This window comes from Anomaloglossus baeobatrachus, chromosome 1 (assembly GCF_048569485.1).
Source record: "Anomaloglossus baeobatrachus isolate aAnoBae1 chromosome 1, aAnoBae1.hap1, whole genome shotgun sequence".
Lineage (NCBI taxonomy): Eukaryota > Metazoa > Chordata > Amphibia > Anura > Aromobatidae > Anomaloglossus > Anomaloglossus baeobatrachus.
This window is the reverse complement of record NC_134353.1, coordinates 475643923-475659249: the sequence shown is the minus strand read 5'-3', so window position 1 is coordinate 475659249 and position 15327 is coordinate 475643923. Positions and strand designations below refer to the sequence as shown.

The window sequence follows — 15327 nt, the reverse complement described above, 5'->3', positions numbered from 1 at the left end:
TTTTCTACGGTTTTTATACAAGAAAATGCCATGGCAGATGACATGACCAGTGATGCCATAAATTCACCCTTGAATATTACCTGCTTAACCCAGCAGGAAGTACGCCACCGCCTCGAAATCACTAAGGTTGACAAATCTCCGGGCCCGGATGGCATACACCCCAGAGTACTACAGGAATTGAGTTCTGTGATAGATAGACCATTATTTTTAATCTTCTCAGATTCCTTAATAACAGGGTCGGTACCGCAGGACTGGCGCATAGCAAATGTGGTGCCAATATTCAAAAAGGGGACAAAAACTGAGCCGGGAAATTATAGGCCGGTAAGTTTAACCTCTACGGTTGGTAAAATCCTTGAGGGTTTCTTGAGAGATGCTATACTGGAGTATCTCAAGAAAAATAACCTTATGACAGAGTATCAACATGGGTTTATGAGGGATCGATCCTGTCAAACTAATTTGATCAGCTTCTATGAAGAGGTAAGTTCAAGCCTGGACCAGGGAAATGCAGTGGATGTTGTGTATATGGACTTTTCAAAAGCTTTTGATACGGTGCCACACAAAAGGTTGGTACATAAAATGAGAATAATGGGGATAGGGGAAAATATGTGTAACTGGGTTAAAAACTGGCTCAGTGATAGGAAACAAAGGGTGGTTATTAATGGTACGTACTCGGACTGGGTCTCAGTTCATAGTGGGGTACCACAGGGGTCAGTATTGGGCCCGCTTCTTTTCAACATATTTATAAATGACCTTGTTGGGGGCATGCGGAGTAGAATTTCAATATTTGCAGATGATACTAAACTCTGCAGGGTAATCAATACAGAGGAGGATAATTTTATATTACAGGGAGATTTATGTAAATTGGAGGATTGGGCTGAGAAGTGGCAATTGAAGTTTAATGTAGATAAATGTAAGGTCATGCACTTGGGTAGAGGGAATAACATTTATGATTATGTACTTAATTGTAGAACACTGGGTAAAACAGACACAGAAAAAGACTTGGGTGTATGGGTGGATGGTAAACTTCACTTTAGTGGACAGTGTCAGGCAGCTGCTGCCAGGGCTAATAAAATAATGGGATGTATTAAAAGAGGTATAAGTGTTCATGAAAAAAATATAGTTCTACCTCTGTACAAGTCACTAGTGCGACCGCACTTAGAATACTGTGTACAATTCTGGTCACCGATATATAAGAAGGACATAGCTGAACTGGAGAGGGTGCAGAGAAGAGCGACCAAGATTATTAGAGGAATGGGGGGGCTGCAATACGAAGACAGGTTATTAAACTTGGGGTTATTTAGTCTGGAAAAACGAAGGCTTAGGGGAGATCTAATCACAATGTATAAATATATGAGGGGACAGTACAGAGACCTTTCCAAAGATCTATTTACACCTAGGCCTGCGACTGGAACACGGGGGCATCTGCTACGTCTTGAGGAAAGAAGGTTTAATCATAATCACAGACGAGGATTCTTTACTGTACGAGCAGTGAGACTATGGAACTCTCTGCCGCATGATGTTGTAATGAGTGATTCACTACTAACATTTAAGCAGAGACTGGACGCCTTTCTTGAAAAATTTAATATAACCAGTTATGTATATTAGATTTTATGACAGGGTATTGATCCAGGGAACTAGTCTGATTGCCGGATGTGGAGTCAGGAAGGAAATTTTTTCCCCATTGGAACTTGTTTGCCACATTGGGGTTTTTTTGCCTTCCTCTGGATCAACATGTTAGGCTACGGGTTGAACTAGATGGACTTAGAGTCTCCCTTCAACCTTAAAAACTATGATACTATGATACTATGAAGATCTCCTCGTGGGACAGACCAAAGGTGGTAGACCCATTGGAGCCCCACTGTCGTGGGAGGACAAGCATGAGGAGTCCTTTTGCCAGTTGAAGGCGGCCTTGACCGGAGAAGAGGTCCTGGCGTACCCTGACTATGGGCGCCCGTTCATCCTCCACACGGACGCCAGTAACGTGGGGCTAGGAGCGGTCCTATCCCAGGTCCAGGATGGAAAGGAGAAGGTGATTGCTTACACTAGCCGAAAATTCCGGCCGACCGAAAGGAACCCCGAGAATTATAGCTCCTTCAAGCTTGAGCTATTGGCGTTGGTATGGGCTATCACGGAGCGGTTCCGCCACTACTTGGCGGCAGCAACCTTCACCGCGTTTACGGACAACAATCCGCTGACTCCCCTGAACACGGCCAAGTTGGGCGCACTGGAGCAGCGGTGGGTAGCCCGGCTAGCCAACTATGATTTCACCATAAAGTACCGAGCTGGTCGTGTCAACATAAATGCTGATGCACTCTCCCGGATGCCCCATTTGTCAGAAGAGGGGTGCGAGGATGACGACCTCAAGGAGATCGAGTTGCCTGCGTTTCACCAGCCGCATACTGAGAGGGTACAAGTATGCCAGCAAAGGGTAGACCTGGACCCGCGGCCTAGTCAAGAGTGGCAGGACGCCCAGGACCAAGCGCCGGCTGTCCGCCTTGTCAAGACTCTGGTGGAACAAGGTGCTATGGGAATAGACCCTGGCGCTCCAGCTGAAGCCCAACGCTTGTGGAAAGAACGAAAACGACTTTACCTACACCAAGGGAGGCTGTACCGTGAGCTGATCAACCCGAAGACCCATGAGAAAATATGCCAGTTGATCGTTCCTCAAGCTGAGGTCGCTACTGTCCTGCGGGCATACCATGATGGTGCTGGCCACTTCGGGTGGAAGAAGCTGGAGATGCTGTTGAGGGAGCGGTTCTATTGGAGTGGGATGCGTGATTCGGTGGAAGCCTGGTGCCGAGAGTGCGGTCCTTGTACACTGAGGAGAAAGGACGAGACTAGCCAGAGGGCACCGTTACATCCCATAGTCACCCATCAGCCGCTGGAGCTGGTCGCCCTGGACCATGTCAAGCTCACCCCTAGCCGAAGTGGGTACACCTACGCATTGACCATGGTAGACCACTACTCAAGATTTATGGTAGTAGTCCCCGTTAAGGACCTGACTGGTCGAACCGCTGCTCGAGCGTTCCAGGCTTATTTCTGCCGACCCCATGGGTACCCCGAGAAGGTGCTGACTGACCAAGGCCCGGCTTTTGAAGCAGAGGTGTTTCACGAATTCTGCCAGTTGTACGGCTGCAAGAAGATCCGGACCACTCCGTACCACGCCCAAACCAACGGCATGTGCGAGAAAATGAACCACTTGGTCCTGGGGCTCCTCAAGACACTACCGCTGGAAGAACGGAACATGTGGCCGGAAAAGCTACCTGACTTGGTCGACATGTACAATAATATCCCGTCTAGCTCGACGAAGTGCACCCCAGCGTATCTGATGAGGGCTCGGCCTGGCCGCCTGCCGGTGGATCTGGAGATGGGATTGGAAGCCCCGGAAGAACTCCCTTCAACGGCGGAGTGGGAAAGTCGGAGGAGGGCACAATACCGGCAAAAAAAGAAGGCTATGTATTAGCCGAAACGCATTACGTTTTAACAATAAGTATGCACTTTTGATCCTGTTCTTTTGTTCTGAAGTCCATTCAGGAGCACCACATCGGGGGTTCTTTTCCTACCAACTTATGTAACATAGTCAGTTATTTTTCATTCCATAACAAAGTGGCTTTATGAATAAAAATATAGAACTCATTTCACCACATCTAGTGATTTCATACCTGATTAAATTCATACATGATTTCTGTTTTTCTCTCAATACACTGATCATGTTGAGATGTCACGCTTTCTTCCCTTGACCTGTTTCCAGATGGATTTCTCCAGGAGAAGGCACATGTTTCTAGGGAAGAGATCACTCCCTGCAGCTGTAAGAAGATGTCATTTTGATATGCTGAAAAAACAGGTTTAAAAAAATTAATTAATATCAATGGATCATTTTATCTGCTAACAATATAAATGCAAAAAAATGTTCTCACTTAAAGTGATGATTCCATTGTTAGTTTTCAGTTGGAATGTTTTTTATGCATTTTGTTGGTGTACTTTTGATTACATCTCAGAATGTCCACCATGTAAAGCCAGTACTGGCATCCACGCTCTGTCCTGCTCACTCCCCCGGTTGGGACGCTGCCACTCTCACCCTCATGGTCTCCCAGGAGTGCCTGCAAGTGGACACGCCCCTTTTCTTAGTGCCTCTAAGCCATGTATTGAAGACATTTTCCCTTTAAGGGAGGTACCTGGGCAACGAGTTCTAAAGGTTATACTTCAATAATTTAGGACCTTTGTTCCATGTCCTAAGAACTTCTTACACATACTGCATTGAGTCCCCCTCTGTTTCTCTACTTTGACCTTTATCTTCATTTTTCATATAGTGTCGTATTTCTATACAATAATACTTTATCATCTTTTGGTCAAACATTTTCTGTTCATGTGCATTTTTGAGTCTGCTGTTTGACCACTATCTTTGTACATCTTTATATGTTACTAGCATTTCCATGCAGTATTCATTTGTTTTGTGGTCAAAACCTTTTTTATATCATGCACTTTGCCTTTTTTCTGATCAGACAATACCATTCTGGGGATCTAGTTCTTCTATTGCATACTAAGCATTGCATGCTTACATCACATGCACTCTGCACGTTTTTTAATCCTTCATCCTTTTTTAATCCTTTTTGCCATCTTGTGTTTTTGTGTGTTTTTGGTTAACACGGTACAAAGATATATTTTACCTGCCATCTTGTGGACATTTTAAGTATTGTACATCTTACCTGTTTATTTCCAGTTATTTAGTCTTGTGTGGGCCCTATACAGTTAGGTCCAGAAATATTTGGACAGTGACACAATTTTCGCGAGTTGGGCTCTGCATGCCACCACATTGGATTTGAAATGAAACCTCTACAACAGAATTCAAGTGCAGATTGTAACGTTTAATTTGAAGGTTTGAACAAAAATATCTGATAGAAATTGTAGGAATTGTACACATTTCTTTACAAACACTCCACATTTTAGGAGGTCAAAAGTAATTGGACAAATAAACCAAACCCAAACAAAAAAATTTTATTTTCAATATTTTGTTGCGAATCCTTTGGAGGCAATCACTGCCTTAAGTCTGAAACCCATGGACATCACCAAACGCTGGGTTTCCTCCTTCTTAATGCTTTTCCAGGCCTTTACAGCCGCAGCCTTCAGGTCTTGCTTGTTTGTGGGTCTTTCTGTCTTAAGTCTGGATTTGAGCAAGTGAAATGCATGCTCAATTGGGTTAAGATCTGGTGATTGACTTGGCCATTGCAGAATGTTCCACTTTTTTGCACTCATGAACTCCTGGGTAGCTTTGGCTGTATGCTTGGGGTCATTGTCCATCTGTACTATGAAGCGCCGTCCGATCAACTTTGCTGCATTTGGCTGAATCTGGGCTGAAAGTATATCCCGGTACACTTCAGAATTCATCCGGCTACTCTTGTCTGCTGTTATGTCATCAATAAACACAAGTGACCCAGTGCCATTGAAAGCCATGCATGCCCATGCCTTCACGTTGCCTCCACCATGTTTTACAGAGGATGTGGTGTGCCTTGGATCATGTGCCGTTCCCTTTCTTCTCCAAACTTTTTCTTCCAATCATTCTGGTACAGGTTGATCTTTGTCTCATCTGTCCATAGAATACTTTTCCAGAACTGAGCTGGCTTCATGAGGTGTTTTTCAGCAAATTTAACTCTGGCCTGTCTATTTTTGGAATTGATGAATGGTTTGCATCTATATGTGAACCCTTTGTATTTACTTTCATGGAGTCTTCTCTTTACTGTTGACTTAGAGACAGATACACCTACTTCACTGAGAGTGTTCTGGACTTCAGTTGATGTTGTGAACGGGTTCTTCTTCACCAAAGAAAGTACCGTATTTTGCGGACTATAAGACGCACCTGACCATAAGACGCACCCTGGTTTTAGAGGAGGAAAATAGGAAAATAAAATTTTAACCAAAAAATATTGTCATGACACACTGTTATGGGGCGAGGATCTGCTGCTGACACTGTTATGGGGGTAATGTCCCCAAATTCTCTACTAAGGTACCCCATTCTGATAAGGATCCTCCTGCCTTGTATATGATCCTGCTCATATACCCCCCATCCTGCTAATAATATACCCCCCATCCATCCTGCTCATGATATACCCCCATCCATCCTGCTCATGATATGCCCCCATCCATCCTGCTCATGATATGCCCCCATCCATCCTGCTCATGATATGCCCCCATCCATACTGCTCATGATATGCCCCCATCCATCCTGCTCATGATATGCCCCCATCCATCCTGCTCATGATATGCCCCCATCCATCATGCTCAAGATATGCCCTAATCCATCCTGCTCATGAAATGCCCCCATCCATCCTGCTCATGATATACCCCCCATCCATCCTGCTCATGATATGCACCCATCCATCCTGCTCATGATATGCCCCCCATCCATCCTGCTCATTATATGCCCCCATCCATACTGCTCATGATATGCCCCCATCCATCCTGCTCATGAAATGCCCCCATCCATCCTGCTCATGATATGCCCCCATCCATCCTGCTCAAGATATGCCCCCATCCATCCTGCTCATGAAATGCCCCCATCCATCCTGCTCATGAAATTCCCCCATCCTGGTAAATGGCGTGTATCCTGTGGCACAGGAAAAAAAAAATAAACGTTTATACTTACCCTTCCTCACTCCCTGAAGCACCGATCTCTGTCTCAGCTGCAGCGCCGGTGTGTGGAGCCGTCACCGGTGTCTGTAGCATCGCGTCTTCCTGTCTGTGCCGGCGGTAAGCTGATCGATTCTGGTGGATACTAGCGGCGCGCACAGCGATGACGTCATCGCGGTGCGCGCCGCTAGTGTCCAGATCAGCTGACCGCCGGCACAGACAGGAAGACGCGATGCTGCAGGGGGACGGCTCCACACACGGTGACGGGTGAGTACACTGATTCACTGCACCCCGCGCTGATAATGATGCACGGGGGGCAGTGAATACAGCCGCACATGATCACTCCAGGCTGTAGTTGCCAGGGGTGATCACGGCCGGCTGCTAATTATGCACGCACCCCCTCCGCCCATCACCCCGCCCACCTGTCAGCGCCGGTTTCGCTGAGAGATGATGGGCGGGAGGATGGGCGTGCATATGTAATGAGCGGGCCCACGTGGTCACGGCAGGCTGTTACAGACCCGCTGCACCGCGGCACCCTCATTCCCCGCAGCCTTATAGTCAGACCATAAGACGCACCCCCCACTTTCCCCCAACATTTGGGGGGAAAAAAGTGCGTCTTATGGTCCGAAAAATACGGTATGCGGCGATCATCCACCACTGTTGTCATCCGTGGACGCCCAGGCCTTTTTGAGTTCCCAAGCTCACCAGTCAATTCCTTTTTTCTCAGAATGTACCCGACTGTTGATTTTGCTACTCCAAGCATGTCTGCTATCTCTCTGATGGATTTTTTCTTTTTTTTCAGCCTCAGGATGTTCTGCTTCACCTCAATTGAGAGTTCCTTAGACCGCATGTTGTCTGGTCACAGCAACAGCTTCCAAATGCAAAACCACACACCTGTAATCAACCCCAGACCTTTTAACTACTTCATTGATTACAGGTTAACGAGGGAGACGCCTTCAGAGTTAATTGCAGACCTTAGAGTCCCTTGTCCAATTACTTTTGGTCCCTTGAAAAAGAGGAGGCTATGCATTACAGAGCTATGATTCCTAAACCCTTTCTCCGATTTGGATGTGAAAACTCTCATATTGCAGCTGGGAGTGTGCACTTTCAGCCCATATTATATATATAATTGTATTTCTGAAAATGTTTTTGTAAACAGCTAAAATAACAAAACTTGTGTCACTGTCCAAATATTTCTGGACCTAACTGTATATAATTTGTATGATTAATTAATCATTAATTAATGATTGCTTCCTTTCTGCTATTGTTTTCCTCCTAATTTCCTATTGTCTTATACCTTTGTGTGTGCATGCTGAGTAACAGAGTTTTGGTTTCCCCTGTCTGTCTATTTCTGTGGTTTTCAACACACTCCTATCTCGTCCCTCCTTGAGGGGAGGGGGTGAGGGAATAAGGTTAGGAGCAGGGCCAGGAAAGAGACTCAGGACTCTCCACGATTAGGAGTATCCCCTAGGTTAGGGATAGTGTAGGGCCCTCCAGCTTGAGGGTCAGCTCACGCTATCCTGTAGTCATCGTGACATACTTGTGATGTCTGCTTTCATTGTGAACAGTGCCACCAACCGAAATATTCTGGCACAATGAGGGCAAAGTGATCAGGACCACCTAAAAATATCTGCAATAAATCTGTCACATGTGAGACGTTTAAGCATTGTAGATGTGTTCTTTATTTTCAGTGTGGATTTTTAAACTTGAAACAAAATACAGTGTTCTGGCACCCTCAATCTGTGCTTTGGAAGACGAGTTGACAGACAGATAAATCCATGGCGTATCTGTCTTTCCTACCATTTAAGTGTGCTGAATTGGTGAGATTCTCCTTTACTAGGAATTTGTTGGGGCAGGGTAGGAAAAAGGATGGATGGCCACTCTCCAATGTGTTTGTGTAGAGAGAGTGGACGTTGTTCGGCTTGTGAGCATTCCCGAGGCAGACGTCCCCTATAACTACCCATCCTAGATCTAGCTTCTGAGCATAGGGCGAGTTATGAGGACCGTTTATCTGTTTCTTCACCTTGTGAACTCTGATGATGTCTCTCCCCAGCAAAAGGACCAACTTGGCTTGAGAATTAAGTGCAGGAATGAGATGCGCTATGTTTCTCAAGTGGGGATGGTGTAGTGCCGCTTCTGGAGTGGGTATTTCTTTTCTATTGTTCGGGATGGAATTGCACTTGAGTAAGGTAGGAAGGGGTAAGGATGTCTTCCCATCTAGGGATTCAATTTGATAACCTGTTGCCCTCCTGCCAGATTCTTCACTCATCACTCACTCACTCCTGTACATGTTTTCAGTGAGTAGGAGCAGCTAAGTCCCTTGATTCCAAAGATGTCAAAGAGAGCTGAGCTGGCGAGTGATCTATTACTCTGGTCGTCGAGTATAGCATAGAGTTTAACCGCTTTTTCTCTGTAGCCTATAGGGTAAACTGTAACCAGACAGATCTTTGAGCAGGATTTGTTAGTAAGACCTTCTCCACAAACTTGAGTGCACTGGGGTGACACTTCAGGAGGTGTACTGTCTGTCTCCTCCCCACCGTGCTCTGTAAGTCGGTCTATGTGCGTGGGGTTCTGTGGGCCTGGCTCTGGGTGTAGAGCGGTGCTGTGCTCTTGACTGTTACACTCCGAACAAGTGATACTGGCTTTGCAGTCTCTAGCTAAATGAGATGTGGATGCACAACATCTGTAACATATGTTGTTTTCTCTGAGGAAGATTCTACGGTCTTTAAGAGATTTTCCTCTAAAACTCCTGCACTGTTGCGGTGGGTGAGGCCTTTTGTGTAGGGGGCACTCTTTGTCTGGGTCAATTGTTAGTGACCTTTCAGGTTCTGTTGTACTGTGGGTCTTGCATGATGAATCTGTAGCGGACACATTAGTTTTGTGTACAGTGATAGGTGAGCCTCGAGGGTTGTGGACTGGAGCAGGCTTACCTCTTCGTGGGTTGACGGGATCTGCGGTGGAAAGGTCAAAGCTGGGATCATTCCTGATCTTGGCTTGCTGGTGCACAAAATCTACGAAAACATGGAATGGAGGAAACGGCACGTTGTGACGTTGTTTGTAATCTGAACCCCGGTTCAACCATTTCGCTTGCAGACTGTAAGGCAGCTTATTCACTATGGGTTTAATACCTCTGGCTGCATCTAGGGACGCGAGGCCTGGCAGGTCTCCTTCAAACTTGGCAACTTGGAGTTCTACCAAGAGGTCGCTCAATTCTCTTAGCATGTGAATGCTCTTATTAGAGATCTTGGGAAAGTCCTCCAACCTTTTGAAGAGGGATTCTTCTATCCTCTCTGAAGAGCCATAGCACTCATCAAGTCTCTCCTATAACAGGCAAAAACCTTTGCTCGGGTGGTTGATGCTGATATCCCTGATGCGTTTTGCATGTTCTACTGATTCGTTTCCTAGCCACTTGACCAAGAGATCGATCTCTTCATTGGCAGAGATGTCCAGGCCGGCCGTGGCGTGTCTGAAGGAAGCTCTCCATGCTCTGTAACTTTCAGGACGGTCGTTAAACTTTAAAAGACCTTTGGTGAGTAACTCACGGCGTGCGAAGAACTTGAGGAAAGCTGGTAGCTCTTGATTTCTGAGAGGGTGGTCCGGATACATGTTGCTATGATGAGGTCCCAGTGAGTTATTGTTGCCATCAAATACATTGTCACCATGATAGTCACCATCGGGGTCCTCCATTTTGGGACGGTTCGCTGTGTAGTAGGAATCTACAAACTTGGGTGCAGGTGACACTGATGGTGTTAGGTGGACGGAATTACCTTCATGCTTAACGTGGGATGTTTGTTGAATGAAGGTTGATGGCTGAATGGCAGGATTAAGTCTCTCTCTTGGAGCTGAATGTAGACGGTCGTCTGATGCGGTATGCTTTAGCACGTAGTCCGAAGTGCGTTGTGAGATATCCCGATGACTAAGTTCGGGTCCGAGCCTTAACTTGAAACTTTTACCGTCGCTACATGCTGCTTCTTCTAAAGCATGTACTTCAGCTTCTGCTGTTGCTGCTTCTGTGTCTACAGCAAGTTTTGCAAGGTCGGCTTCTAGACATGCTTTTTCTGTCTTTAATTTCAACTCTTGTTCAGCGAAGGCAGCTCTCATTTTGGCGGCTTCCGCCTTCGCCCTGGCGGTGGCAATTGCAGCGCTGCTCACAGACTTCCTTGAAGCTGACGAGCTTACATGGGAGCGTGTCACATAAACTTCAGATCCTCTATCTGACATGGTGTCTCTATGCGGCTTGACTGCTCTCTGATAGAAGTCGGCGTCTATGCTTCAACCCCGTTTATAGCAGTCGTTTTACTGTTCTGGCACCCTAAATCTGTGCTTTGGAAGACGAGTTGACAGACAGATAAACTCTTTCCCATCAGTGCATTGACTCGGACGCTGGGGGTCCTTTACAACTTTTATTAATGAGATCAGTGTAAAACTACAAGAAATAAATGAAAATACTAAGTACAACATAAAACATATCTGAGATACATAGCATTCCATTTGATACAGGGCAGGGTAAATGCACTACATGGCGAATACATATTATCTATAATGTCAGGATAATACTTGCAGAACAGAGCAACTACATTATAATTTGATGAGCCCTAACCAGGGGATCATAACTCACCGACTGTGCTATGTAGAGGCAAACAAAAGGAGCAGAGATCTGGAGAGATAATCAGCATGCAGAATGTCTGAGTCCATGTAACTGAAATGTCTGCTGAAGAAGAAGAAGGGGCAGAGCCTATGCAAGGTCTGATGGGTAACTACAAAAGCCTTGGTAGGACAATTTTCATTGCACAGTAACCAGTGAAACATTAAACAAACTGCAGTAAGACAACATTGTCAACAGATGGCGCTGTTGGATATCACAGCATCAGTATCAATGTCAATTACTACAGTCAGGGCCAGAAATATTTGGACAGTGACACAAGTTTTGTTATTTTAGCTGTTTACAAAAACATGTTCAGAAATACAATTATATATAATATGGGCTGAAAGTGCACACTCCCAGCTGCATCATGAGAGTTTTCACATTTAAATCGGAGAAAGGGTTTAGGAATCATAGCTCTGTAATGCATAGCCTCCTCTTTTTCAAGGGACCAAAAGTAATTGGACAAGGGACTCTAAGGGCTGCAATTAACTCTGAAGGCGTCTCCCTCGTTAACCTGTAATCAATGAAGTAGTTAAAAGGTCTGGGGTTGATTACAGGTGTGTGGTTTTGCATTTGGAAGCTGTTGCTGTGACCAGACAACATGCGGTCTAAGGAACTCTCAATTGAGGTGAAGCAGAACATCCTGAGGCTGAAAAAAAAGAAAAAATCCATCAGAGAGATAGCAGACATGCTTGGAGTAGCAAAATCAACAGTCGGGTACATTCTGAGAAAAAAGGAATTGACTGGTGAGCTTGGGAACTCAAAAAGGCCTGGGCGTCCACGGATGACAACAGTGGTGGATGATCGCCGCATACTTTCTTTGGTGAAGAAGAACCCGTTCACAACATCAACTGAAGTCCACAACACTCTCAGTGAAGTAGGTGTATCTGTCTCTAAGTCAACAGTAAAGAGAAGAGTCCATGAAAGTAAATACAAAGGGTTCACATCTAGATGCAAACCATTCATCAATTCCAAAAATAGACAGGCCAGAGTTAAATTTGCTGAAAAACACCTCATGAAGCCAGCTCAGTTCTGGAAAAGTATTCTATGGACAGATGAGACAAAGATCAACCTGTACCAGAATGATGGGAAGAAAAAAGTTTGGAGAAGAAAGGGAACGGCACATGATCCAAGGCACACCACATCCTCTGTAAAACATGGTGGAGGCAACGTGAAGGCATGGGCATGCATGGCTTTCAATGGCACTGGGTCACTTGTGTTTATTGATGACATAACAGCAGACAAGAGTAGCCGGATGAATTCTGAAGTGTACCGGGATATACTTTCAGCCCAGATTCAGCCAAATGCCGCAAAGTTGATCGGACGGCGCTTCATAGTACAGATGGACAATGACCCCAAGCATACAGCCAAAGCTACCCAGGAGTTCATGAGTGCAAAAAAGTGGAACATTCTGCAATGGCCAAGTCAATCACCAGATCTTAACCCAATTGAGCATGCATTTCACTTGCTCAAATCCAGACTTAAGACGGAAGACCCACAAACAAGCAAGACCTGAAGGCTGCGGCTGTAAAGGCCTGGCAAAGCATTAAGAAGGAGGAAACCCAGCGTTTGGTGATGTCCATGGGTTCCAGACTTAAGGCAGTGATTGCCTCCAAAGGATTCGCAACAAAATATTGAAAATAAAAATATTTTGTTTGGGTTTGGTTTATTTGTCCAATTACTTTTGACCTCCTAAAATGTGGAGTGTTTGTAAAGAAATGTGTACAATTCCTACAATTTCTATCAGATATTTTTGTTCAAACCTTCAAATTAAACGTTACAATCTGCACTTGAATTCTGTTGTAGAGGTTTCATTTCAAATCCAATGTGGTGGCATGCAGAGCCCAACTCGCGAAAATTGTGTCACTGTCCAAATATTTCTGGACCTAACTGTAAATGTTATCTTATTACATGGCATAATAAAATAATTATATGCATTTCTATGAAGGCATGACATACAGTGCATACTGTATATCATGGTTTGTCCACTTTCTTTTTCTTATGCAAGATGAGTGCCTTAAGGCTATGTACCCACGTAGCGTATTTTCATGCAGTTACGCTGCGTATTGCACCGCAACGTAACTGCATGCGTCCTGCGTCCCCAGCACAATCTATGAAGATTGTGCCTAATCCATGCCCACGTGACGTATTAGAATGCAGCGTTTCGGCTGCTTCTGAAGCGCTGCATTCTAAAAAGAAACATGTCACTTCTTTCATGGGCTTTGGATACAGGTCCCGCTCTGTCTATGAGAGAGGCTGCATCCAGAGCGCATGAAATCGGCTTTTCATTACGGACTGTTTCTGCAGCGATTTGAAGCGCACGTGTGCTGTTCAAATCGCTGCAGAAATTTCTACAGGGACACGACGCAACGTGGGCACATAGCCTTACTTTCAATGTGATTGCATTTTGCCATAATTTAAGGGTTGTGGGGAAAACCAATGTTTGAGATTCCTGCAGTGCTATATATTTATAGAGGTTTTTGACTACTAATTTAACTGCTTCTCATATTACCTAATGCTTCCTAATATACTTTTATTGCCTACCCTGCTCCTGTAAGCCTGTTTGTTTGGCTACACCTGAGTTTGATCTGAGCATGTGTGGCGCCCCTGACCTGGTCAGGCACCACTGAGTACTGCACCCATGCTGGGGACAGTACAATACAGGTAATCCAGAAGGCTGACAGGGGTGTGGAACACAGGCGCATAGTGACCAGGCCTCCCACATCACCAGAGGGGACCCTTGAGTAGCCAGAAGGAGTTAACTTTCAATTCCCAGCTAGGGGTGTGTTCAGGGGCTGGTTGCTAGGTGGCGTAGGCAAGAACAGGAGAGGAGGGGCAGTGAGTCAGTTAGAGCAGAGAACTCCGTAGGGCTCAGTGAGGAGCAGACCTGTGGGGGCTGTTGCTGTCTAACAGCGCCCGCGCAGTGGCTACTGACGGGGGAGAACGGTCAACTAGGAGTGCTACCTGAAAGCCAGCTTCAGCTAGGGAGTGCAACGGAGTGGGAAGTAAGGAGACTGCTAGAGAGCACCAGGCCCAACCGGGCGGCAGATCCCGAAGCGAAGATAGATCCAGCTTTCTTCTGCTAAACCTGCCGGTGTGGGGCTCTCAAAGCCCACACCACAACACCACAAAAGCCGCAGCCACGTAACCGCAGTGAGGGCCCATAGGTCACAGGAGGCAAGCAGCTGGAGTGGCCTGGTCCGGGGAACAAGCATACGGCGATCGAAGGGGAGAGAGAGGCTGCAGCATCTTCCCTGGGTGACCCCCATAGGGACTCAAAGTCGGGGTCACCCCAAACCACCAAGGGCTAAGGAAGGCGAGTCAGTAGTCACCCTCATAAAGTCAGCCTGAAGGATACCTGGTTCCCACCTGGTTCATCCCAGCTACGCCCGGGCTACTCACCCTGCCATCAAATGTGAGTAAAGCCCTTGAAAGACATTCCTGCCTGTGTGGTTATTCTGCGACTTGTGGTACTACAAACCTACACTGGGCCCTGGGGCTTGCCTCACTCTCAGGAGGCTACTACATCCGACTGCACCCACCATCAGCCCCAGGCGTCCCCTAACCTGCAGTGGCGGTCCCCACTGACCGCAATACTGAGAGTGGCGTCACGATCAAACAAGAAGATTTCCTACCAGTGACGGAGATCCAGCAACGTGGAGTCCCTGAAGGTAATGCACCGACACTGACACTACACCTGTGGGGCTTCACACATGCATGCTCAGACTGCTGTCACTTACTGAGAAGTAACTCCACCCCCATCAATGACGTGCACTGTTCAGTTTGTCCTATACCAGTCCACAAATCAGAAGTAGCCTTGCTGCATAACAACAGAAGAATAAGGCAGCCACACAAACATAGGCTTAAAGGAGCAGGGCAGGTAATTAATGTATATTAGGAAAATTATTATTAGGAAGAGTTAGGTCATATGAAAAGGGGTTCAATTTTTAGTGGAAAACCTCTTTAAATATTAAGGGGACAATAACACTGCATCACCTTCAAAATTTTTACCAGCATTGTGGTGCCCCGACCACCTGGTTGTTAAAAGAACAGCAGGC

General features: G+C 46.0%; 1 protein-coding gene across 2 annotated transcripts in view; it reads right to left on the bottom strand.

The window, feature by feature from the left end:
* Positions 1 to 15327, bottom strand: part of USHBP1 (USH1 protein network component harmonin binding protein 1) — a 226944-nt gene that overhangs the window by 172289 nt on the left and 39328 nt on the right. The window contains exon 3 of one of the 2 annotated variants that reach the window (XM_075338208.1): positions 3663 to 3832. In XM_075338208.1, the coding sequence (XP_075194323.1) occupies positions 3663 to 3832 (170 nt within the window). The remainder of the gene's footprint in view (positions 1 to 3662; positions 3833 to 15327) is intronic. The other variant, XM_075338214.1, reaches the window with a different exon arrangement.